This window comes from Carassius carassius, chromosome 12 (genome assembly GCF_963082965.1).
Source record: "Carassius carassius chromosome 12, fCarCar2.1, whole genome shotgun sequence".
Classification (NCBI taxonomy): domain Eukaryota; kingdom Metazoa; phylum Chordata; class Actinopteri; order Cypriniformes; family Cyprinidae; genus Carassius; species Carassius carassius.
This window is the reverse complement of record NC_081766.1, coordinates 16,043,807-16,071,758: the sequence shown is the minus strand read 5'-3', so window position 1 is coordinate 16,071,758 and position 27,952 is coordinate 16,043,807. Positions and strand designations below refer to the sequence as shown.

Genomic DNA, 27,952 nt, shown 5'->3' with positions numbered 1-27,952 from the left:
ACTTTTAAATTGTAGTTCTCCATTGCAATTTGGAGCATGAGGGTTTTTTTATACACTATAAAAATCCAGTGTCACTTAGCATAACACACCTTTACGGTGTAGTGAGGCTTTGTAGTTCTTAGTAGTAGCTCTTAAGGTTAGGTTGTAGGGTCAAACCCCAGATGGGGCCATTCACGAGCCCCTGACATTGTGCTCTTGAGCAAACCCCAGTGCGAGTTTCAGACTGTACAAAAAGTACCATAAATCACATTGGATTGGAAAGTGACTGGTAAATGAAGAATAATCTAAAAATGTGATATACTGTGAAACTGTGAGTCAATGACATGATAATTTTTTTCCTTTGAAAAATGAAATTCATCCATGTAATGCCCTAATACACAACACCACTTCTATGAATTTCCATATATATATATATATATATATATATATATATATATATATATATATATATATATATATATATATATATATATATATATATATATATATATATATATATATATATATATATATATATAGTTTAAACTATAAAATCATTCACCTTAAAATATATCTAATATATTAAACCCTTTTTTATTATTAAGATAATATCAAGAAAATATATGACAATTTACTTGATGGTTAGACCGTGGCATTATTATTAGTCTTTAGATTTTTTTTTATTATTATTATTTTTTTTGAAAATGGTCCAAACATTTTTCAAAACTTTATAAAACTGACATTAATACAAAGTACATGTGCTTTAAACTGGATTTATTTTTAGACATTTTTATTTGACAATGACCCATATGCTGTCTTGTGTAAGCTGAGTATGATAATGGAGCTACTCTTTCCATTGTTGGGACTTGAGATGGTACAGTATATATTTGCTTTATTTCTCCAAACCTTTGCATTGGAGCTCTATCCCTCTCCCTCTGTCGGTTTCCCCTTCCCTCCTTGGTTCCCTTCAGCCCTACAGATTAATGTGCTCCAGTTTCAGCAGTGCTGTCACATACCCATCCAAAGGAAAGGACCACATGTCTGTTTTGCTCACCTGTAGCACTCTGCCTGCACCTGCATCTCAGACTGCAACCTCTGAAATGCCAAAATTCATGATGTCTTAATTTGGGGTTCAAATGTGAAGTGGTATTATAAAAATGACAGTAAATCAAGCCTGCATCTGTGCTGACAGACTCTCTTTTTGTATATTTCTTGGACTTGTTTCTTTCTCTCTGATTTTCTTCAACCTCTCCTCCTAATGTCTGTTCTCACCACAGGTTTGAGAGCTTCATCTACAGTCATCGTTAATTCCTCCCATCAATCACCAGTCAGACGGTCTGCTCTGTCCCCGAAAAAAGTTTCCCAGGAGCCACGTCTTAGCCTCAAGATTTTTGGTGCCTCTACAATACGGAGTGTATTTTTGAATTTCCTTCTTTTTTTACTTTCATCCTTTCATCCAAATGATGCAGATCGGCTCTGCAGTGTGGACTGGACTGACTGTAATGACTATGTTGCTGTTAGCCCATTGGGACATGGGCTGCTGGGGGATGACTCTGAACTCTTTCCCGCTTCGTCCGGCTTCCCTCAGGCCCCTCAGAATTAGTGTGGGTGCGTCTCTTCAAAGACACAAGCGCAACTGGGTGTGGAACCAATTCTTCGTCCTGGAGGAGTACACAGGAGACGACCCTCTTTATGTTGGCAAGGTAAAGCTAAATTTCTCCAATATTTAAAATGTATCAAGTGCACTGAGGTTATTTATTATGACAAATCTGGCTGAGTGATATCATTTAATTATTATTCTCTTTCTTTTTTGAATTCATTAAGTGAAAAAAGGGAAACATAAATGTAGGAATTATTAAAAGGTTGAGAAATATACTAAAACATTGAGTTGCTTTCAACTCAATATTTTGATACTGTAATTTTTTTCATCCTTTTGAGGATATTTTTCGATATTTATTTCACCCAGACCTGATGACATGTACATTTTCTGTACTAAAACCTTGTTTGCTGTGCTTGTTGTCATGATTTGGTGTTACATCTCATTCGATCACTTTTGGTCAGATGCAGTGTGGTAACATTTTCGTTCACCTCACCTCTGAAATGTTTTGGACTTTTTTTCTCTCTTGCATTTAGCATTCAGTCTTGTTTAAAAAAAAAACACATAAAATGATTTTTAATATCAGGTGTAAATGGGGTCTTTCATCTCATCCAGTGGCTGCCTGTTACCTGAGCTGACATGTTTATTTAGATAATGTACTCAGTATGCCCAGAAGCCACTAGAGCTATCCAGTCACTCAGACTTATTTCTGTGGGGTGTACGGCAAAGTTTTGTTCCTCAACCATACACAATTTCCATTCCTCTTAAATGTATGATGCTGTTTAAACATGACTATTACCAAGTCTGTCCTATTGTGCATACACTAGGCATACAGGGACCTTGCTAATAATTTTAAAGAAGTTATGTCCTAAGGAATCCAGTTTTGCTTTATCTTTTGATATATGTGCTATGAACATAAGGTATAAACACTTTTGATTGCCATATTTTCTGAACTGATGTTTTGAATAACAGTGATGTATCAGCCAATTACAAAGTGTTCCTTCTCATTAATGCCAAGTGAAATCATAAAAAACCTCACATGCCTCATGTTTCTACCATGATGAGGTTTAGTAATACTTTGTGAAAATGTGTCAGTCAAACACTTAATGAAGTGTGTGTGATGAACAGATGCTCTGCCTGATTATTTCCTATGATAATGTTTAAATCAGTAATATATCATTACTCTAAGGTAGGGGTGTGTGATAACACAATTTGTGATCCTGGATGATTAAAATGTTTCAACAATCTTCTTTTGAAGAAATATCATGGTATCGTGCTACAGTGCACATTCTATCAGTTTCAGTTCTGGCACTTCCTTTTCAATAATACAATGTGACACATTCTCATCAAATGTTAACTCAGAAAAAGTAGAGTTACACTCACATCACTCAGTCATAAAAGTACATTATTTGCATGTGCTTTAAAGCCTTACGGGTTAAACATTTCATTAGCGTGCTGTTCTGATGTGCACTATTTCTGTGCACGCACACCTGAAGCACACACAAACTAAAAAGCCTGTCAAACAGTGCCTGATTGGATATGTCGAAAGTGAAAGTAAACAGTTGATAGCACAACAGATATGTGCCTGTATATTAGATGTGTTCAGTTCTTCTCGTGACAGCAGACTAATTGTAGTAAACATGCTGCCACTTGTCAAAGGGATGGAATCACCTAAAATCACCTCACTCTCATGTGGTCCCAAACCTGTATTCATTACTTTCTTGTGCTGAACACAAAAGAATATATTTTGAAGAATGTAGGTAAACAAACAGTTACTGGTCTCATCTTTGATAGTAGGAGTAAAAAAAACACAAAAAAAAACACTAGGTTTTTAGAAGAAAAAAAACACTAAGTCACTACGGACCAGCTGTTCGGTTAAGCACATTTTTCAAAATAACTTTTATGTTCAACAGAATGCAGGAATTAATTCAGGTTTAAAAAAATGTTTAATTTTTTGGGAGAACTATCTCTTTAATGTTAAAACAACAAAACACACAGAGAGAAAAATCACTCACTGCTCTCGGCTGAAGAACTTTAATACAGTTGCTTTAATAAGAATCAATGTGTAATTTACACAGTGAAGTGCATTATTTTTAAAACTTGTTCATTACATTTCTTGAATGCTACTGCTAAATACACTTACTTTCCCTGAAAAATAAAGCACTCTTGTATTTTAATAACAGAGATAAAATAATGGCATATTTTATCTATATCCACTTTGGCCTAAATGTCTGCCATTCTTTTTTACATTTATATTTTGTTACCATGTAACGCTTTGTTTTTAAAATAGAGAAATTAGTTTGGCTGTACTGCTCAGACAACTTGCAGAATAGTAAAACCAGAATCGTGAATCATGATTTTCCTCGAAAAAAAAAAAAAAATGCAATATGATATTTTTACCCTATCACCCACCCCTACTCCAGGGTGTTTTAAAAGCTTTGTCTGAAAATCATTTTCAGACACCTTAATTGAAAGCACTAGAGAATGGATGTTGACTTATGCTGTTCAATCAGTCTGGGGTTTTAAAGTGTTTTAGCCATCAGTTTTCCTCACATTGACATTAGCGTGTTTATGAACATGTAAATCTTGTGAATATCTGATGCATTGTTTGATCAAAACACTTTGGCATTTGGATGATCATGTGTTTAATAAATGTCTCATGTAGTGTATGATCAGACCTATCTGATGCAATGTGCATTTTATAGTTATACTCAAAGCTACAGTAAATGAGCCACACAAAAAGGAAAAAAGCATTGTCACAATAGGAAACATCTTTTCTTTTATGTATTGGCTCCAGACTAGCAATGTGATTGCTTTATATGCACATGCTTGTAAGTACTTAGCTCGATACTAAACGCAAAACCAGCCAAACAATTTCCCATTTTAAAGATAATGAGCCAGATACCCCAGCATGCAACCTGCTTTACTATCCTTGGCTCTTACAATACATTATCTCTCAGCCTCTACATCACACACACACACACACACACACACACATCTCTACCATCACACACTCAAACCATGTCAGCCAGGTTGAACCTTATTAGATTTTGGCTCATCTCCAATTCACTCTAGCCAGAGGGATCCGGGCAAAAGAGAAGTGACTGAACACAAATGTTTCCCCCGCACTGAATGATGATCAGTGGAGTAATGTACATGCCTATCTCTCTATCTTTCCATAGGAAAGAGAAGCCACAAAGGAAATCTCTCTAAGTTCTCAAAGGTTTCTCTTGGACTGTAAAGAGATTTTTACTTTGGTTCTCTGCTTCTTAGATGAATTTGGTTATTGGTTATTTCTTGTTATAGGTCAACATCTGACAGATTTGTGACTTCCTTTGAATCCTTGTTTTTTTTTTCTTTCTGGGGAAAATATCAGAGACAATGTTCATTAGGCAGAACTGAGAACTCCATTAAGAGCAACCTCTGAGCAATAACATTTTACTCTTGGTTTCTCTTTTAAATTTCTATATCTTTCACGTCTCAAGTGCTGAATGTATTCTGTATTAAGGCCATTGGCTGACTGCTTGTTCTCCTTTCTTGGCTTTTATGTAGACATCCATCCTTTGATCACTAGTGAGCATGAAAGATGGTCTTAATCATCAGGATAAGGGTAGGATAATACAGATATAAAAGACAGGGTCCTCACAAACAACTTACCATGAGATCTTATAGACCATTTTCATATTCTCTTTTCATGGTATCAGCCGCAAAACAATAAAGATATGAGTAGTGGTTGACCGAAATGGGTGTTTTCATGACTGATACTGATATCCAGGTGGCAGGGAAGCTGATATGTTGATTTGTATTTATATATTTTATATTAATACATATTTTATTAATTGCAATTAAATTATGACATATATGCAAAATTACTGAATAAGCTCCTATTTTACATAATTTAATTTTGAACTATATGATACTATACTGTTACATCTCAAAATCTCAAAATGGCCCAATATCAGGTAATTAAGTATTTTTAGGAGATATATATAGTACTGTTCAAACGTTAGGAGTCAGTATGATTATTTTTTTTAAAGAAATTAATAGTTTTATTCATCAGGAACTCAGCTTTAAATTGATCAAAAGGGACAGTAAAGAAATTTCTAATATTACATGCTGAATTCTTTCAAAAACATTAATACATTTGATTGAGCCCAAACATTTCAACAGTAGTTTATGCACACTAGTTCCCACGATTCTCTACAATTACCACTTGACATACAGTATACCTGAGGTTTTTGCAAGCCAAAGTCAAGTTTTGAGGCAAGTAGAAGAGCAAGAGATGACATGTGGGACACAAAAGCTTTTATTTATCTTCAGTACACAAGTTTCATGCATATTACAAAAACATATCATGAGAATGATACATACAAGGTAGATAGGCGTAAGTTGTGTATTCTGACCTTTTGACCCTGCATTAACAGTGATCAGAGACTAATTCATGTCAGCAACAGTTGCCTTGATGATACTGTAAACTTCTAAAAGGTTATTTTTATGTTTGAGCAGAAAGTTGAAAGATGCGGTATGCTCTCAAATACACGAGACAAACACACTTTCCAGGCAGAAATTTGATGTTTAGACTCCGGGCTGATAGAAGGAAGACTTTGATGCTTCCAGAGAGTAAAATAGAAGAACCCTTTGAAGCCATTTTCACATCACCGATCTCCATCATACACAGCTTGCCATTTACATCTTAGTTTTTTTGTTTTGTTGTTTCAAACATTTGGCAGAAAGCATAAGAAACCTTTAATTTCCGTCTCTAATCAACACTTGAAATAACATTTTCTGTTCTTGGTTTTATGCTTATTGATTATCTCTCACTTGCAGTTCATGCTTGAAAACAAGATTTTTTTGTTACTCTGAACAAAGAGCAGAGAAGCGAACAGAGATATATGTGGTCGAACATACCAAAGTCGAATCTGCTCACCCGTTATTAGCTGCAAAATTATACCAGAATGAATTTAATGAATATGTCTTTGCCATTTTGATATCATACCATGAGCGACTGGGAATATTGCCCATGGTGACCTCTTTGCAGCCTGATGAATATGGATATGATAGGTCCAGCTTGAATAAAATGCTCAAAAGCAAGGGATGTCAAAGAGAGCGCAATGAATAATGCATATCGGTGTCTCCGAGGTGAGTTCAGTAATATCAACAATTATTAGAAATGACCCTAGTGTCTCCACTGAAAGTACACATTCATTACAGCACTTCCAGGCGAGTTCACTTCAGAATAAGCATAAGCAAGTGTCCGATGACGTTAATAGTTCCATCGCACTAAGTTACCTGGACTTGTATGCCGCTGCGTAATTAAAAATCTCGCGTCTGGTTCGGAATCACAGGAATGCATCTCTGATTATCCGGCATACTGTATCAAGGCCTCTCATCTGCTTGCTGTCCTCCCATTCCCGTATTTGAGCTTCATAGGATGTGCAGGGCCCGTCGGTTTGAATCCCTCAGCTGGGCATTGAATGCCCGATCAGGTTCTGCCTGCCTCACTGAGTGCACCAGAGAAAAATACTTTGAATTCAGCCTTAATTGGGGAGGGGGGGGGGGGGGGGTGATCCTTTGATGATGCAGTCTGTGTAATAGCAAGGGTGGGGGGGAAGTGTTCCCAGGCCGACTTCCATCGCAGCACATTTGCATTTCCTTTTTCCTAGCCTGCCAAAAACAACTCGTAGCTCACCTTCTAAATGCGCACTTAATGAGAAGCAGACCAGAAGTACCGCCGTAACCCCGCGGCGAGGATGAGAGATCCACACTTCTCTCTCCTTCTGGCCACCGGGAAGCTTTTCGTCAGCCAGGCCGAGCAGATTAAATGCGCCCTCCATCGTGCCCGCCCTCCCACCACATCAATGATTTGCGCAAACTGAATTAAACAAAATGAAACAGAAAAGAAAGAGCTCTTTTTATGTTGTTGATCAACAAGCGTTCCCCAAATCCTCTTTGGAGTGATTTCTAACATATGCTGGGTAATTAAATGCAGCGCTGGAGAACATGGGCCGCTTTTCATCTGCTTCCAGTCCGTACTGGTCCATGCCATGGCTATTTGTCATCAGTGCAGATGAAAGTCATTGGTTTGGCAGTCTTGGCCCAGGCTCTGTTGCCAACCTTGTGAGTGTGCGCGCACGCATATATGCCCGCCAAGGGGTTGGCACCTGAACACCCACAAATAGAGATGGTGAAGAAAGTGAATCGTGTCTTTTCAGATAATTAAGGCCGTGTGTATTGAGGGTGTCTAGTCACAGAGGAGCTTTTTAATAGAATCCGAGTAGAGTCTTTCTCGTATGGAGAGTGATATGAGCTGACACCACTGAATCTAATGACAGGGAATAAGGAATCCTCCACAATAAAGCAGAGATGTGGCTCGCACTTCATCAATGAAGAGCAGCTAGGCAACACAATAAAATACCATTTGCATTTATATAGCACGCTGCAGGTGTTGATTCAGGTGAAATATTACAACAGAGGGAAGAATCCCATGCCATGAGAGCGTATTGAAAGGCACTGGCAAATAGATCCAGTATGTAAAAAACGATCAAGTACAAAAGACTGCCTTTCCTCACAGATTCAGTCGTTTCCTTTATTATACACCGGATTTTAGCCCAGCTCTTGATTACCCGGGGTGGTAAGATGGTTTTGAAAGCAAAGGAAAATGACATTGGAAAACGTTATATCTCTTGAGCCTGGAACAGGGAAGACAATGCATGTCTTGGTTCTGTCGTTAGACATGGGAACAGCTGCAGAATCCCAAGCTAGGTTTCTTTCACCTTTAAACTGTGAGCCAAGGGTATCTCTAAGGCAACTGTCGCTTTAATGAGACTGTGCAGGTCTAGGCTTATGTGCTTACGCAGCAAATAATGACAGCTGACAAACTTATAACATGCTTCAAAGTCGGTCCTTTATGCTGAAGGTTTATTATGCTAAGAGCTTTTGGTGTGAATGTGAATCAGGGTTTGGTTAATGTGAATGCAGCTTTTTTAATCTAAATGTGTCTTAGTAATTTATCAGTCATTGATTGATGTAGTCATTTTTAGATCATTTGCACTTGATTTTGTAGGGTGTTGGGGAAAAAACTATTTATACTCCCAGTGTTGCTTTTGTCCACACAAAAGTGTAGATGCTAATAATATTTCATAATTTGTCAAAAATATACATTTGACAGTGACACATTTCCTATTGTATTGTACATTTGAAGTTTATGACAGCCACAGTAAAACCATGCATGGCTTCCATGGTAAAAGGTAACTATCTAGTTTCTAACTAAAATACTATAATTATATTCCCTTACTTCTGTTATACAGTACATTTAATACAATATAGATTACTATTTTAATAATATAACAACATTAATTATGAATATACCCCATTTTTGCCAAAATACCATAGTTACAGTTAGTGTTAGTACAGAAAATCCATGATAGATGCTGGTGATTTGTGGATTGAACAGCCTTCTAACTTTCCATTCATGGCACAATGTAGCTGCTAAGAATGTCAGCACTGTTTCATCTAGACTTAAACTAGTTTAAATCACCAAAACATTTCAGGTTTGTTACAGGACTTCCAAATCCACATGCTTCTCTCTGAACATCGCAGCACAATTTAATAGTGATGTTAAATAGTCGACTTTAAGTACTGTAAATACTTGTGCTCTGTCTGTTGGGTAAAACTGATAAATGTTCCATACTACAGAACATGGTTCAGAAAAGTAGCACTCTTTCTTTCTGCTTTGGAAAAGTGTGTCATCTGATTTCTCTTATGCACAAAGCACATAATCAAAGATAGGCAACTTGCAACCTCTAAAAAACGTAAAAAATAAATAAATAAAAAAAGTTGCGAAAATAATGCTAACCAGCAGCCACGTGGAAAACTCGTAGAAGATTACTAAACAAACCAGATGCTGAGTCACTGTGCTCACCTTGATGTGGTGGGAGTTTACCCTGTTTGTCAGCCTGCAAAAGAACACAGTCATCCTCAAAGAGCTATGCTAATCATGCTATCACTGCAAAAATAGGTTACCCTCTCCTCCAGGAAATGACAGAAAGTATGAAGGTTGTTTGATCCAGTACTTGAAGCTAATACAACTAGAAACATTAAAAGCAGGCTTACTGTTTCCATTCAGAGTTGTTTTATGATAATTTACCACAGGTCTAGCATATTAATGTCTAACTGTGGTGTTTTTATAATGACTGTAGAAGGTAGATAAATTATGGTCTGTATGTAGTAAAAAGCTATGGTCGGATACTGTGATATTTCTTAGTAAATACTAAGTGTTGCTGTTTTGTCACTGTCATTAAATACAGTTAAAAACTATAACTGCAAACTATAACTTTCCTATAACTAGGCTACAGCATTTCTTGGCAAAAGACCATGGTAAAGCATGGTAAATGTGCATTAGTCTCCATACAGTTATTCAAATGTTTTTAAAATAAGTATTTCACAATGCATTTATTTAATCAAAAATACAGTAAAAACATTGAGATATTATTACAATTGTAAAAAAAACTTTATATTTATTGTATTACATTACTGATCTGGTGCTCAAGAAATCAATATTTATTATCAATATGAAATGAAATTTTGCTGCCTAATATTTTGTATTATTTGTATGTATTTGTACATATAGAACTGGTAATTTCTGCACATCTATATTATGTGGCTTATTAGACAGTGTTTAATTCGCAGACAAGAGGCATGTTCATTGCTTTGATTGAGTAGATGTAGCTAATTAAGGGAGGCACCATCTGTAATATATCTTGCTGTGCGATTTTAGTCACAGCTTCTACAACGCTATGGAGAAATTACACTAAATCAGAGAGAACGCCTCGCCAGAGCCGATCACTCAAGTAATGGCATTCATATCAATTGTGTTATTTATTACGAAGTTCGTTTCAGTTTGAAATTCTCTCATTAGATGGGATTGTGAGGAAAGTAATTGATGTGCGCTGGCAGACAAGGCAGTTCCACGTTTGCCATATCCATAATCTTTCCGTATTTGGAGGGAGTGAGAGCGGGTAAGAGACAGAGCATCATATTAAGGGCACCCCTGCAGGATCCAAGAAGGAGACAGATGAACATAAATTAGCTGTGTGTAAAACAGGCAGCGTTTGTGATCTCACGACGTAATTGGGCTCGCTGGTTTGCCAGAGACAGATGACAGGGACGTAATGACAGTCTTCATTTATCTTCTGTATTGACGTGGAATGTGTTGGCAGCGTGAGACTGGTCCCAGTCCAGATGAAGGAAACGCTATGTTGTTCTATCATCTCCGTCAACAACAACCCACATTGCTGATTTACACACTCAGACATAGCATGACTCAGCCAGTTTGGTAGGGGTGGTAAGAATGCCGGTAGGTTTAACTAAAGGCTTAAAGAGAAAAGGTAAGTGCTCATCCCAAGACTTCACGGTCTTAACTGGCTTCCTCCAGTAGTTTCCTCCTCAGGCTCGGTTCCTCCTTCCTCTCCTTCCTGTTTAGCTTGTTGATCTTGTTCTCAGCAGCTCATTAACGTGCAACTTTAGCCTTTCCATCTCTCCACTTCTTATTTGTTTTTTATCTCTGAGCTGAAAAGAGCCAAAGGCTGAGAGATAGAGGACTAAGTCAAGAGACGACCCAAGGGTTGCATTCCAGCATATTCACATGCACACAAACATATAAGCTATGCTCAGAAATCTGTCTGAAAACATGTATAATATTGATTTGAAATACTTGGCACAGACATTTAAATGTCGTTTTAAGTTCTAATGTTGTTTTCTTTCCTGTGTTGATAGTGTTTCCTGTCAGTGGTGGCTTGTGGGTTTTAAAATAGAGAAGGCACACAAACTGTATTGGTCTGGGGATCTCTGCTGATTATTATTATTATTATTATTATTATTTGCTTAACCACTTTAAAATGAATTTTTGGTTGCTTTTAGTTGGAAAACATAAAAAAAATGACAAACATACAGCAATGTAATATAATTCAACTTACCTGGCCTATCACTTGAAGCAACCATCCATCCCTTTTTAAAAGTCTGTGTTAAAAGAGCCGACTTCTGTAATGTTAGCCTATATCCAGCTTAGGCGTGTTCTCCCTTTATTTTTAACTTGTATATACTGTTTGTATACAGTTTTGGTAAATCTGTTGGTGATCAAATCTCACTACTCATAAGCAATTGGTAATTTATCGGCGCAGTGGGAGACGTTAAAACTAATAGCACGTAATTTATGTCTCTATGATGATTGGTTGATATACCAAAAGGGAGGCTAGCCTCCCCTGTAAGGTTTCTTTTCTCAACACTCCTCAGCGCTGAAAGAGAACAAGAAAAGCGGAGCTTTCCAACTTCAGTAGGGTATTACAGCTGTGAAATTACAAACAAAAAATACACATTCTGAGACATCAACTGAAATGAATTGTAAATTTTATTAACATTAAATCATCCTCATCACATTTTCACCTCAAAAGACATGAATCGTGATTTGCTACTTGGTAGTTGGTTGCATTTCACATTAGGGTGAGGGACAGTCTCATCATAGAGAGAAAAAATTCTATGTATTTCCAAATAAGTGATCAATTATTATTATAATATGTATTTTTTTTTTTATCAAATACACTGCTTTTCAAAGGTTCAGGTTCAGAATGATGCATTTTATGTTTTTTTTTTCTTATGTTTTTATGCTCACCAAAGCTGTATTTATTTGATTAAAAATACAGTAAAATTATTAATGTTATGAAATATTATTTCTATTTAAAATAACTATTAATACAATTGCTGTTTTCTATTATTATGCATTTTTGAATGTAAATTATTCCTGTGATGGCAAAGCTGAATTTTCAGCAGTCATTACTCCAGTGCTCAAGAAACATTGCTTCTTATTATTAATGTTGTGCTGCTTAAAATTGTGATGGAAACAGTGATACTTTTTTCAGGATTCATGGATGAATAGAAAGTTCAAAAGAATAGCCCTTTTTCTTTAAATGGAATCTTTTGTAACATTATGAATGTTGTTAATGTGACAACTTTTTGAACTTCTGAGAATGGTACTTTAATGATAATAGGTTTGACAGCTTTATTCAGATGAAAATATATGTACATTTATTGTAATAATTTTAGATGAGTTTGCGAGCTGGGGTGGTGTAGCTGAGCACACAGAATCTAATGATCTGCAGTCATCATCATGGTGAATTATGGTCAAAATAAACATAAAAAAAAAAAAAAAAAACATTCCAGAGCCGAGCCACACAACAGTCATCAGACCAGTGTTGGCCTCGGTGAATTGCCAGCACTGACATCCAAACACACATTTACTTTGATTAATTAGCCTCAAGTTTCATTAGCATGCTCGGTTCCTGCACTGAAACAATTGTAATTTTTGATTAACTGACATCATATGTGGAGCTGCGCTGTTTTATTGGCAAGTAAACGGCAACCTAAACCAGATGTGATTAGATGGGAGCTTTTTGTTTCCTTTTTGTAGTCCTGTGGTGTGACAAATGAATAAAAAATACAGTTCCATATAGAGAATGTGGTCATAAACTGCATGTGCAATATAAAATCATTAGAATAATGTTGTTTGAAATGGTTTTAGATGAATTATAGCATGTCACACCACAGGACACTGTTTGCCATTTTCCCAAATTCAATCATGGGGTTACTTTGTCCCATGAAAGCAATGCAGCTATTGTGCACTAGCCTATAATTGTGAGTCTGTGAGCATCATAAAGACTTATGATATGAAAGGACTGCTTAAATGAAGCAAACAAGTTGTCTTTTCATACCGGCTAGATCCTGTACATGAAAGTATTGTTCCACAGTGAAAGTCAGTCTCTTGAGAAATGTGGATTTGAAGACAAAAAATGATTTATATAAAGGAAAGAAAAGCAAAGGGAGGAAAAGCTAAAGACTTGGCTTATTATCCCCCAGAGAGGGAAATAAAATAATTCAAGAAATAAACAAGTAAATAAAATCACTCAATGCTGGTGACGGAAATACCAAGTCAGCTGCCATAAAATGGTAAAGGCATGAGAAAATTTCTGAACTGTCAATTAAATTTAACAGTTTTTGTGTTTATTACGAATGTGCATTTTTGGCACTATTTAAACACAATGTAAAATAATAAACCATGTATTGTCAGGCTTCTCAGAAAACAACTGTACACTCATAAATCTGACTAAACATTCAGAACAGAACCACTGACCGTGATATTTCTGAGATTTCCCACTGCCATTGTTGTTTAGATTGTTTTTTATTTTATTTTAGTTGGAAAAGTAACTCACATCAACAGCATCTCAAGCCATATTCTAACAAGGAAAGTTGGATTTTTTTATTATTATTATTATTATTATTTTAATGTAGTCACAGGGACTTGGGGCAAAAATGCCTCTAAATTGGACAAAAAATGCCTCTGCACAAACAAATTAAATCTATTAGTCTGTTGCTAAAAAAAGTGAATATGAATAGACCGTGTCTTTCATTTTAGGCGTTTTTTGCAGTGTTGCACATTTTAACCAATCACAAACAATTCTGTTGAGCTTAGGAATGCAATGGCCAATCAGAGGCATTCAGATGAGTCATCGTTCAAATGTATACGTTTTGTTGAGTGCGTGCGCTTTCGATGGCTGAATTCCGGACTCTTGCGAATTCTCTCATCATAAACAAAGCGCAGATGTACTGTACGTACATTGTAAGTAAGAGATTCATTTCACAGTGTATACAGCTTCAGTGATAATAACTATAGTTTTGTTTTTTTGAGAGTGCTTAAACTTGCCATAGATCAATGTTAGTGATGTTATTTTCTATATACAATTTATACGCTGTTTGAATAACAGTGGAAAGGAAACATATACTGTAATTATCAATTTCGAATGTTTTTTTTTTAATTGTAATCACGTTAAATAAAAATTAAGTCCCATTAAACTTAACTTTTTAACTTAACTTTTTTTTTTTTTCGTACATGACACCCATGTCTTATTCTTGCCTAAAAAGGGGGGTTTCTAATGTTTAATACATTTGGCTGCTTTTAGCCTTACCCTTGAATTAGTTCACTCTCCACCTATGCATCCATGTGTTCTGAAATGTGTGAGGAAGAATAACTTGTGAAATTTGACATTTATTCAGTCCGTTCTCTTTTGTTGCCTTGCACAAATCTGCTGGAGATGGTTTATCCGCATTCATAATTTAAAGCACTGCATAAGTACTTTCTCATGAGTAAACACAATTACTGGCATTATTCATTACTATGCTAACTAGACAACCATTACAATGATAATAGATATGAATGTTTTTTCATTTCTTCTTTCCCTGTAGCTTCACTCAGATGTGGACAGAGGTGAGGGCAAAGTAAAATATGTGCTTAATGGTGAAGGTGCAACCTCTATTTTCACCATCGATGAGAACACAGGTGACATACATGCCACGAAGCGCCTGGACCGGGAGGAACAGGCCTACTACACGCTGCGAGCTCAGGCTCGAGACCGTGCCACCAACCTACCAGTCGAACCAGAGTCTGAATTTGTTATCAAAGTGCAGGATATCAATGACAATGAGCCCAAGTTCCTGGATGGCCCTTACAATGCTCAAGTTCCCGAAATGTCTACTGTTGGTAAGTGCCTTGGATTTGTTCATACAAAACCAATCACCAAAAAGGGATGTTAGGAATACACAATATATATGGTTATACAATATATAGGTTTTTAAAATTATTTACTAGTATTGGTTAATTGTGGACATTTTCATGTTCATTTTCTTTAAGTGAGCATTATATGATGGCAAAAGTAATGTAAACTTAATAAACTTAATGTTGATAAACTTACAACAAACACTACAGGCACAACATTTTTTAATTCAATGATAAATTTTGACATTTTGGCAGGTATTTTAATGTGTTGTTTCATAGAAGTGGACAGAAAACATTTATATATACAGTGTATATATATATATATATATGAATATTTTGGTTCCTAAACTCCTAAACTCCTATTTTTCCTAAAAAAAAATAATAATAATTGAGTTCCTGCCAAAATCAGTATTGTATGTGGTATTGAAAAGTAAATTTTTAATTTTACGGAAAATGCTATATCCGCTGTGTTATTCTGTCATGTTTTCCCGCTATATTTCAAACCGTGACAAATACCAGTCTCTGTTCTCTGCAGAATGCGATACATCCACTCAACCAATCACAGCACACCATTCCACGAATTGTAAACAGTAGTGGTGGCAATTTTAATACACCCGACATCCTAGTTCTCCTTCCTCTTTACTAGTTTTAATCCAAAATAAACATGAATGAACATCTCATGCCTCATGTAATTGCTCAATCAGCATTTCAATTGCAGAAAGATGACAATAAAACAGCTTATAAACAAAAGATAATATAGTTTATCTTAATGTAATCAGTTCTTAATGTAATCAGTCAACTGAAGAAGGTAAGAAGGTATTTCCTTAATAACAATAGCTGTTAAGGTTATCTTTAGCAAATCTCAAAATTAATAACCATTTTTACACACTTTACTTTATAATTTTATTAGCCCAAATTCACTTGACGTATTTAAACATAGATAGATAGATAGATAGATAGATAGATAGATAGATAGATAGATAGATAGATAGATAGATAGATAGATAGATAGATAGATATGGACAAAATAGTATAACATTTATCAGTAATCAGTTATAATCATATAACAAATATAAGCTTTTCGGCCAGGATTTAAATATTTGGTGCATCCATGACAGATGATTTGACATCCAGTTTCAAAATGATTAGACAATTGTGTCAAGAATTTGTTTAGGTATTGAGTGTGAGCTGCGGATCACCTACAATATGAACTGTAATATACATAATGAATACACCCAGTACAAGGCACTTGTTTGTCAGTTCGATCTCACAGAGCATATTAGCTGACAATCACACAATCATTGACATGCTGTTTAATAAGGGCAATTAACATGCTGGCTACCAGTGTCTGTCCAACGGTGTGAACAAAGCCATTAGCCTCTGTGAATGCAAGTGACCCTTGTCCTCAATGACTGCTTTATAGATCCATTGAAATTCATTAGAAGTCAACCGATGATTAATGGATTTGATTAACGAGAAAATGATTAATTTAATTTGGTAATTAAGAAACAGGAGATTGTTTGCAAGTGTGAGGTCCACAACTTAACCCAGACACCCCTCCCTCAATCCAGACGTCAGCATGATGCCGAATGGAAATTCACAACATATGCCTTATACTCCCATCCAATCACTTTCCCACATTGCGGTTTCTCTGTGATATGTATTTAAGGGCTGGCCATATGCCGGTGTCCTTAACTGGCTATAAATGTAGCGGCCTGTTGAATCTAAAGAGCCTGAAATGATTCTGCGGAGGTACAAGGTTACATATAAGAGATGAAATCACATCGCACCATCAGATAAAGAGTAACAGTCATTTGGCCTAGGTCCCTGGGGTGAGGTGTTACCATGGTGCTGCATTTTTGTACACTCAGCTGTGTCTCCAGATGCTTAGGTTACCAATATGACAACATCTGGGCCTGTCCCCAAATGTCTCCATTGTTTTTTTACAAGCAAACGCATTTAATGATAATTTGCATTTCTAAAGAACACCGCAGTCTGGAGCGGCCTGTAAATTGTGCTCAAACGAAGGCCTGGCACTTTCCATTAGCCATTTTACAGTTTAAATCAAATCTGGGAAATATCAGTAAGCCAGTAAAGTAGCACCAAACTTCCCTTTGTGCTTCAGTTCTACAGAATAAACCATTTTTTTTACACAATAAAGATTAAGCAGCACAACTGTTTTCAACTGTGATGATAAGAAAATTTTCTTGTACAATAAATCAACATATTCAAATTAAATTATATTTTAAAATATCTTAAAACATAAGATATTGGAAATTGTATCAGTATTTTGTAACATTACTGTTTTACTGTGTTTTTGATCTTATAAATGCAGCATAAGAGACTTATGCTGAAAAAAAAAATTAAATCCTGCCGTCCCCAAACTTTTCAACAATAGTACATGTGTTGCGAAAAGCAAGTGCAAGCCACATACAGAATTGTGTTTAAAGTGTGTGTTTGGCTTCTGATTAGATTTGTTTTGTCCTTCAGGGCTTTTTGCAAGGGTGCATGGCTTAATGAGAACTGAGGCAACACCAGCTTTGTACTCTGTAATCAAGACAGGCACAAGAATACAAAATACTGCAAAAGCCAACACAAGATATGCTTCTATCTGAGTTAGGTTGCATTAACGTTTGAAAAATGTGTAAAACAATTGTGAAAATAATTTATGGATAAAGCAGCATTTCCATTGCATGTGTTCAATAGAACATAATTGTAATTTCTGGAGAAATTAATGCACAATGGAAATGAACGTTGTTGTCACTGGGGAAGCCACTGTGGCTCTTTTATTAAATGTAATTACTTACAAAACACTCTAATGAACTTCCTGTATGCTATAGCGATCAGCAGCAGATGCCTCGTTTCTGTGACTGACGGCATGTCAGATGGTTCACGGAGCCAAAAGCAGCCTCTTTTAATGCATATCACAGGAATAAATTATATTTTTATCATATATTAAAAATGGAAAACAGTTGTTTGAAGTTGTAATAATATTTCCCCAGTATTATTGTTTTTATTGTATTTTTAATTAAATAATTGCAGGCTTTGAGAGTCTTCCTTAAAAAACTTTGCTAGAGGAGAACAATGGACATCTAATTGTGTGCATCCAAATGTTTCTTTATTGGTTTACTTGATCCTGTTCATGTTTTCTGATGTTTTCTGTCTACATCAGATATCAGTTCTGTAATCAAGGGAGGCTCAATGCCAGTGTATGTCTGGTACCATTTTGATCAAATTGCGTGGATAATTTGTTCCAGGCACATCTGTGGTTGAGGTTAAGGCGACTGACGCAGATGACCCTACATACGGAAACAGTGCCAGAGTCGTGTACAGCATCCTTGAAGGACAACCCTACTTCTCTGTGGAACCAAAGACAGGTACACACAAGTGTTTATTTCTTTGCAATATTGTCAGTCAAATATTTAAGCACTAAAATGTTATCCAGCAGCAAGATTTTGAGTCATTCTCACCAATCACGTTTTTTAGGCAAACAGTGAACAATATCACATAATCACTTTATATCACATAATTCAAATTCTATTACACAATAACCACCAATTCCTGGAATGCAAACATGAAAACGGCAAGAGACTGCTGTTTTGACTGACTCATTAAAGACAGAAAAAGTTGATGGTACTTGTGATGAAGTTAGCGCTGCACCTTTCCAACTGATTACAGGGAATGCAATCCTTAATGTAATCAGCACTCTAGCTGTAACTGAGGTCATTTCCACATATGGACTCAATCAATTGTGTAAATTACAAAGCTTGATTAAACTTTTTCTCCTTTTTCTTTTAAAGTATGCAGCTAATTTTAGAGATGCCACCACAGCATGTGAAGGAAAATGAAGGCAGATATAAATAACAAATAGTAGCGCTTATTGATTAGGATTTATCGTAGCTTTCTGTGCGCAAAAAGGAAGTAGGTACTATTTAATCACTCTCGGGTATGCCAAGCAATAAGAAATCCAAAACTAACAATGACTTGGAGAGAAAATTGATTTACAGTCCTTCACTGGGCTCAGTGGATTTGACTCATTGTGGAGAGATCCATTATGATATGGCCTAACAAATCTGGAAAAGGTCCTTGCTATTTAGATTACTAAATGGTAATCCTATTTTAATTGATGCAACACTCCATCTCCGTATAATGCAGAAGGGAAGTGATCTATATTGTAATCTAGATGCTTTTTCACAGCTTTTACAGAAAAGAAGGATATTATCATTACACAGTACATCTCATGCATCAACAACCCCCCATATTTCTTACATTTTAATCAGCACAAGGCAACAAGACCTTCACTAAAACAGTCCTATTTTCTGTGCAGGCATTGTGAGGACGGCTCTGCCCAACATGGATCGGGAAGCACGAGATCAGTATCTACTGGTAATCCAGGCCAAAGACATGGTTGGTCAGATGGGAGGACTCTCAGGCACCACATCGGTGACGGTCACTCTTACGGACGTTAACGACAACCCGCCCCGTTTTTCAAGGAGTATGATTATTTTATCAGCTATAAAACAAACGTGGACCTGATCCATCATTAATGCATGCTGCCTCCCCATTTAATTTGCATGCAAGCAATCTGAGATTTTTAATGATCTTGTATTATAGAGATCAAGCGCTCGCTGTAGTTGCTGTGTAAATAAATAAGGTAGATGATCTTTAGAATAGAAATGAACAATCTTCTTTTATAATACAGGATTTTAGATTATTGTCAGAGTTATTTCTATCCCTATTTTTAACCACACGATACTATTGGTGGAATAAGTATGTGTCTGGGAGTGTAAAGAGCTTATACTATCTTCATGCTTGCTATATCTAGAGTGGCTTACCTTCTACGGAGCAGAGAAATACATTATTAGTTCAGACCTGGCCCTAACAGCTGGGTGATAAGGAAGGAAAAAAGAGAAATAGCATCATCAATAACCACTGCGTATGGGTGTGTGAGTTTGCTGGGCTTCTTTTGCAGAATCCTATCAGTTTGCTGTGCCTGAATCCCTGCCTGTGGCATCAGTGGTGGCTAAGATAAAAGCCTTGGATTCTGACATCGGACCAAATGCTGAGATGGACTACAGGATTATAGAGGGCGACGGCCTTGGGGTGTTCAGGGTCGTGCCAGACAAAGATACCCAGGAAGGAGTCATAATTCTACAAAAGGTAGGCCAGAGCCAGTCCAAACTTAATATGTACTTTTGGCTCCATTGCTGACAGGAAATAAGTGAAGGCGATACATTCTTCATGCCTGTCAAGGGGGCGAGATTAAAAAAAATGTGATAGATGTAAATCTTTAGATGCTGTTAGAGGTTAAATCTGAGGCTATGTGTATAGAAGACACTAACAACCACTGGGATCACTTCTAATATAAGACATCTTTGAGTTTGTGTCAAAGTAATGAAGTATAATAATGAAGCACTGTTAGCAGTTGGTCATGACCCTTATCAAGACCTCCATCCCACCTACACTTGACTCCTGACATTTTGCTGAAAGCCTAAACTATTCAATATAAATACCACTCATGGTACAAATCATTATTTATTCACCTGAGTTTTTTATTTATTTGTTTTTGGATTACAGATAGCAGGTATTTTGCTACAAAACTAGACATTGAAGCTGTTTGTCAGATTTCTTGACAAACATACCTCAGGCAGCCAGGATTCATGACCAGGCCTCCCAAATTGTCACCCTGACTACCAGTATCCCCCAGGGCTATGTCCTCAGACCTGGTTGTCTCAGCCTGGTTGCCAGGCACCCCAGAAACTATATCATCAACTTTAGAGATAACATCGCAGTGCTAGGGCTCATCAACAACAATGATGAGATAGAATGTAGAGAGGAGATGAGAGATCTAGAAAAATGTTAAGGAGTCAACCATCTCTTAATGTCATCAAGACAAAGAGATAATTGTTGACTTAAGGAAATCAACAGAGTTTGGAAACTGCTCTTCCTCTCACTGGACGCCCCTACAGTGCAGACTGCTCAGCACGTTATTTCCCCCGAAGAAGCAGTGTCTTAAGAAAGTCAGTAACAGAATGAAGGACAGTACTTTGGCCTTCCGCTTTTTCTGGCGTTCTGCCTTCTGGGAGAAGCGTCAGGAGCATATACATTCCTGGACTACTGGACCTGAGAACATTGTCTTCCCACAGGCGATCGTGCCCCTTAACTGCTTTGACCCCCCTTCCCCTTTGCCCTATATATAAAATGGACAAGAAGAGCCAGATTACAGGAATTAAGCCTCCCAGAAAACTCACACACAGACTAGCACAATCTTGTGCCAGTGCTTCAAACACTTTACTTGATGTTTGTTTGGCATCAATTAAGATCAATGGGAAACCCTGGACATGGTACCAACCCTAATTCAAAATCCCCCTTCAGAAAAGGGGCAGTACCAAGGATGATGCATCCCAAGCAGCCAAATATTTAAGTTGGCTATGTTCATATTTTGTGTACAGGCATATTACATTATTTAGGCCTATTTTATCAGGGTTGTTCAATAAAACCATGTAATTACTATTATTATTGCCTCATCACAAATAGTCATACTAAAGACTGTTTTTCACTTAGGACTATTTGTATTACTAAAAAAAAAGTCAGATTACTCAGTTGTGAAAAAATGATCAGTAGATTACTTGATTACCAAAATAATCATTAATTACACCCCTTGATTAGTTAAAATATTTCAGAATACAACTGCATTGTTTTGGTTTGTGTGATCAAAAGACAAAAATAAAAATAGTAATAAATTATTGTCTCAGTCTAGTGACCTCATGAGCTAAGTGTATCGTCACACACCCAAGTGTTGATAAGTGGTGATATAGCTCATAATTTCCAAAGTGTAAGATACAGCATTTATTGTTCAGGTCAATCAAATATTCACGAAAAAAAGAAAATCAGTTTGAATAAGGAAACTTTGCCATAATATCCTTTCAAATGTTAAAGTTGCCACACTCCTTGCATGCTTTTGTGCTGCACTTTATTAGTGCCATTTTGTTTTATTAGTTTATTAGAATTTGAAAGATAATAACAATATTGTTTGATAAGTGAGATCTCTGATTTTAGTCCTTGAAAACTAAAAAAGTAGTGCTTTCAAAAGTCCTTGAAAGTCCTGGAATTTCATTTTGCAGTTTCTGTACGAACCCTGAATAAACTGACTCTGAATTCTCATTTTAAAACTACAGTTAAACGTTCAAAACGTGCTGGATTTGTTGCACCCTCAGGGAAGTTATGTTTTATCAGTGAAATGAAGAAGACTCGGAAGGTAGTTTTCAATGTGCTGCATATTACAGCAGACAGGTGTGATGAATGACTATATGAGAAAGTATTCCACAAGACATTTTTAGCATCATGTATCTCTGTCTTAAAATCAATGAACTACTTTGACACTGTTCTTTTCTGTCCTGACAATCGATAACAATACTTAAATGAAATATGAGAGATAAAGGGAGTAGATCAAGAGTTCTTGAATGGATTATATATGTACACACATCACAGCTAGATTTCAAATGTGAACTCTGTTTATGAATTGCCTGGATGCTTACCACATATTCTCTGTCCTTGTTTATAATTTCAAAACTGTTTCTAAACTTCACTTTCCCTTGCTCCTTTTGTGCTCTTCACCTCAGAATCTCGACTTTGAAAAAAAGTCAAGCTACACTCTGAAAATTGAGGCATCCAACAGGAACATAGACCCACGGTTCTTGTCTCAAGGACCGTTTAGTGATACAGCGATGGTGAGGCTGACTGTGGAGAATGTTGATGAGCCTCCTATCTTCTCTCCGCTCAGCAAAATGGTTGTCTCTGAAGCTGCTAAAGTAGGAACCATCATAGGAACCGTCTCTGCTCTGGACCCAGACTCCACCAATAGCCCCATTAGGTAGGACGTGGCCTCATGGAATGACTTTACACCGCAGTGATACTGGTTTTATAAAGGCAAGATTAAATCTTGAAAAAGACAGCATTTTTAATTAAAGCTTTAAAACCTTGATAAAAAAATAATACCCAATTTTGGTATCGAGATAATATCTTGTCAGACCTTAGCTGAATTGCATTCTTCCCTTGCAGTCTTATATGTCTACGGATCGAAATCTGACCACAGTTATCTGAGCAAAATGGCTTGCAAAAACTCACATTAGATTTTGTTTTAGAAAGATGACTCTTATATGCTCGCCAGCACTGCATTTATTTGGTCAAAAATACAATAAAACTGATAATATTGTGAAATATAAAAATACATGGGACATTGGCCATTACTCTAGTCTTCATTGTTACATGATCCTTCAGAAATTTACAATGGTGATTTGCTGTTCAGGAAACATTTCTTATTATTATCAATGTCAAATACAGTGTTTGCTGCTTAATATTTGTATGGAAAATGTGGGGAAAAAAATGAGAAAAAACAGCATTTATCTGAAACAGAAATCTTTTGTAACATCATAAATGTTTTTACTGTCACATTTGATTCATTAAAAATGCATCCTTGCTAAAAAACAACAACAAAAAAAAAACATTAAAGATTAAACGTTACTGATACCAAACTTTTGAACAGTAGTGAACATAATATTATTCACATAGTTGCATGTTAATAAAGACAATGCGTCACATTGTGTCTTGAGTATATTTACACAATACAATACACATTTAATGTGGTCAAGTGCTATCTGATTTCAAGCCTATAACATATGTTAATATAAAACAGGCCTAAGATAATACATATGCAAGTCATTAATGCTATTATTATTGCATTAAATTATTGTATTTGTTTATGAGGGAGCGGATGCAAATTTTGACTGTAAATGAGTTGTGGGACTCAGGTGTTTAGTGCTTAAAGACAAATGCTCATAATTAAGTAGTTCTGTGCCTAAGAGCCACTGGAAATAATGATTGCTGTTGGGGCTTTGGCTTCAGGTCATATCTATAGAATTCATTTAAAAGTCAAAGCTTGAGTTCATTCAAACTTTTTCTTTTCCCAGGTATTCAATAGACCGAAACACGGACTTGGAGAGAATTTTCAACATTGAGTCAACAACCGGAGTCATCAGCACGGCTAAGCCTTTAGACAGAGAAGCCAATGCTGTGCACAACATCACCATCCTGGCTATTGAAAGCTGTGAGTGACCTCAAATTAGCTTGTGAGATTATTTAACTAATTTATATGGTTGCTGTTATGGTTTGAAGGTCTTCTGAAGATTTGTGAAGGTTACACTGACAATAATTATGTTTCTTGGCTGAAACAAATAATTAAACACAAAATATGATATGTGAAAGAGGCCTGATTTGTGTACAGTAGATGTGCTATGGTGTTCTTATCTATTGTCCAACAAGGTCTGTCAATTACAGAAACTGATACTGCTTGAATAAGTGAGCCATTCAGAAACAGCTTTTATTGAAAAATGCCTTGACTTTCAGTTTGTATGGGAAAGTATTGAGCAGCTGCATTTCACTTTTACAATATCAAATTCTTTTAGGATGAAATCCTTCATAAAATGTGAGCCTTTAATTTCACAATGAATACCATTATCCTAAGGTTCCCTGGGCTAATAGTTGGCTTTCCTCTGGGTGATCAATATTTCAAACCATGTCCCTTGTGCATGGTGCTTGTGTCAATCTTGCCGTACGGTATATAGAGCACAATCGTTCAATCTGCGCGACTGCTCTGGCCAAGCTGTGAACAGATGCTGTGCTGCTGAGGTGACCGCTGTCCACTGGCATCTACAGAAACCGTGTAGCTTGATCGAGTCTTGTCCTGATTGTAGCCGATGGGCAGGACTGTAGCTTCCTTTCTCACCTAACTTTTGAAGCTGATTTTCACCATGACCTTCACTCAAGAGCATCTGTTCTCTCGATTCCCTGCAGTCTTCGAACAGACAGCCATAACCATATTGACTTGAGTGATAGAGGGGAATAATTTCCATCATGAGGTTACATTTTTGACCCATATCCATAAATGTGGACGCACTTAACAAAAGTTTGCAGGTTCGGCCTCATAGACAATCAGTCATTGTCAGAGGCATCCACAGTCTCTAAAATGGGTTTTGGCAGATACGATTGTAATGTCCTCTTCTATTTGTCTGTAAGAATGAGACAGTGACTTGCTAGCTACCCAAAAAGGTAGCCTCAAAGCTATTTGTCTTTAGGCAATGTTAGGCAAGGTGTTAATGTCCCTGAAAATCATAAAGGAGAAAATCTAAATCTCTGAAAATGGGTATTTTAGATTCTAAGGGCAACCATAATTGAAAGGCACATTCAGCACAAAGTTGCTCAGTGTGCCAGAATCTCTTCAGAAGCTGTTGTAAAATGTCTGTACGTGTGCCTACATAATCTATATTGATGTGCAATTTGCCATGTTAGTTACTGTAAACGGCCTGAAGTTAAGAAGAATTGACTATATTACTGAAGCACTGTTTAGTAATTGTTCCTAGGGCTGAGGAATATTGGAAAAACTTAGATTGTTTAGTTCTTCTGTAATACATACTGTATTATGAGCATTTTTACGGGCGTGAATCCTTTAAGAAAATTATATATATATATATATATATATATATATATATATATATATATATATATATATATATATATATATATACAGTACAGACCAAAAGTTTGGACACACCTTCTCATTCAAAGAGTTTTCTTTATTTTCATGACTATGTGTCACGAACGGTGTTACAGAAAACACAGGAGAAGGAACCAATCGCAGGTAAGTCATTTATTAAAGGGTAATCCAAAAGGGGTAAACAGTCCAGGCAGGGTCAAAACCAGAATATCCAAATCCAAACATAAACAAGACACAAAGACAAGGCAAGGCAAGGCAAGATGACGGACATGAATAAACTTTCAACATTAAACAAGGACTCCGTCACACATACTCAGACAGACCGGGTATAAATACACAGAAGGTAATGAGGGAACTGGAGACAGGTGGGCTCCGGCTCCCAGACGCTCCACGACATGACACAAAACAGAGACCAGGAGGGAGGCGGACAGGTGGAGGCTCAGGGGGAGGGACGGAGGGCCAGAAAGGAAACATGGGAAACAGACACCAGAAGTGTCAACACAAAACAGGGAGACCAGGAGGGAGGAGGACCGGAGGAGGTCCAGGAGGAGGGACGGAGGGCCAGACTAACAGAGGGGATCGACAGAAAACACAACAGGAAACAAGAAACACAAAAAATAAGTCCATAAGGACATCACGTGGCGCCCACCCGGGCGGAACAGAAGACCACCACAACCGGGTGGACGAAACAAAACGGGACGACGAAACTCTGGTAATTCCCTGGTGTCCTTACTGGACTCCAGAAGATTGGTGCTGGCCTGACACTGCTCATGAAGATCATTGGTGACTTGCCTTTGTTCATGAAGATCAGAGGTGACTTGCCTTTGTTCTTGGAGATCACAGGTGACTTGCCTTTGTTCTTGGAGATCACCGGTGACTTGACTCAGTCCTTGAAGATCACCGGTGACTTGACGCAGTCCTTGAAGATCACCGGTGACTTGACTCAGTCCTTGAAGATCACCGGTGACTTGACTCAGTCCTTGAAGATCACCGGTGACTAGCCCTGACTCTGGAGGATTAGCGGTGACTAGCCCTGACTCTGGAGGATCAGCGGTGACTAGCCCTGACTCTGAAGGATCAGCGGTGACTAGCCCTGACTCTGGAGGATCAGCGGTGACTAGCCCTGACTCTGGAGGATCAGCGGTGACTAGCCCTGACTCTGGAGGATCAGCGGTGACTAGCCCTGACTCTGGAGAGTTCACTGGCACCTGACTCGACTCTGGAGAGTTCACTGGCACCTGACTCGACTCTGGAGAGTTCACTGGCACCTGACTCGACTCTGGAGAGTTCACTGGCACATGACTAGACTCCGGAGGGTCAACTGGAACCTGACTCGACTCCGGAGGGTCAACTGAGACTCTCATCCTGTGCAGCGGCGCTGGGCAAGCAGCCATCTTGGGCCATGACTCTGGACAGGCGGCCCTCTTGTACTGTGGTGCTGGGCTGGCGGTCATCTTGTACTGTGGCTCTGGACCGGTGGCCAATTTGGGCATTGGCGCTGGGCTAGCGGCCATCTTGTGCTGTGGCGCTGGACTGACGGCCATCTTGTGCTGTGGCGCTGGACTGACGGCCATCTTGTGCTGTGGCGCTAGGCTGACGGCCATCTTGGGCTGTGGCGCTGAACCGGTGGCCAATTTGGGCATTGGCGCTGGGCTGGCGGCCATCTTGTACTGTGGCGCTGGACCGGTGGCCAATCTGGGCATTGGCGCTGGGTTAGCGGCCCTCTTGTGCTGTGGCGCTGGACTGACGGCCATCTTGTGCTTTGGCGCTAGGCTGACGGCCATCTTGGGCTGTGGCGCTGAACCGGTGGCCAATTTGGGCATTGGTGCTGGGCTGGCGGCCATCTTGGGCTGTGGCGCTGGAACGGTGGCCAATTTGGGCATTGGCGCTGGGTAAGCGGCCATCTTGTGCTGTGGCGCTTGGCTGGTAGCCATCCTGGGCAGTGGTGCTGGACTGGCGGCCATCTTGGGTTGTGGCGCTTGGCTGGTTGCCATCCTGGGCAGTGGTGCTGGGCTGACGACCAACCCGCCGGAAGAGACAGAAGTGGCTGGGGCATCCCACTGAAGCCGATGCTGCAGGTAGCAACCCAGACACTGTGACACTATGAAAATTGTAGAGTCACACTAATGGCATCAAGGGCTATTTGACCAAGAAGGAGAGTGATGGGGTGCTGCGCCAGATGACCTGGCCTCCACAGTCACTGGACCTGAACCCAATCGAGATG

The 27,952-nt window shown here is 37.9% G+C and overlaps 1 protein-coding gene across 1 annotated transcript in view; it reads left to right on the top strand.

Annotated features, from left to right (window-relative positions):
• The first annotated feature begins 1,342 nt into the window (after nucleotides 1–1,342).
• The window catches only part of LOC132154916 (cadherin-7-like), a 54,820-nt gene continuing 28,210 nt past the window's right edge, over nucleotides 1,343–27,952 (top strand). The window contains exons 1-7 of the mRNA XM_059563641.1: nucleotides 1,343–1,682; nucleotides 14,867–15,161; nucleotides 18,434–18,553; nucleotides 19,504–19,671; nucleotides 20,149–20,336; nucleotides 22,799–23,049; nucleotides 24,146–24,282. Of these exons, the coding sequence (XP_059419624.1) occupies nucleotides 1,440–1,682; nucleotides 14,867–15,161; nucleotides 18,434–18,553; nucleotides 19,504–19,671; nucleotides 20,149–20,336; nucleotides 22,799–23,049; nucleotides 24,146–24,282 (1,402 nt within the window). The 5' untranslated portion in view covers nucleotides 1,343–1,439. The remainder of the gene's footprint in view (nucleotides 1,683–14,866; nucleotides 15,162–18,433; nucleotides 18,554–19,503; nucleotides 19,672–20,148; nucleotides 20,337–22,798; nucleotides 23,050–24,145; nucleotides 24,283–27,952) is intronic.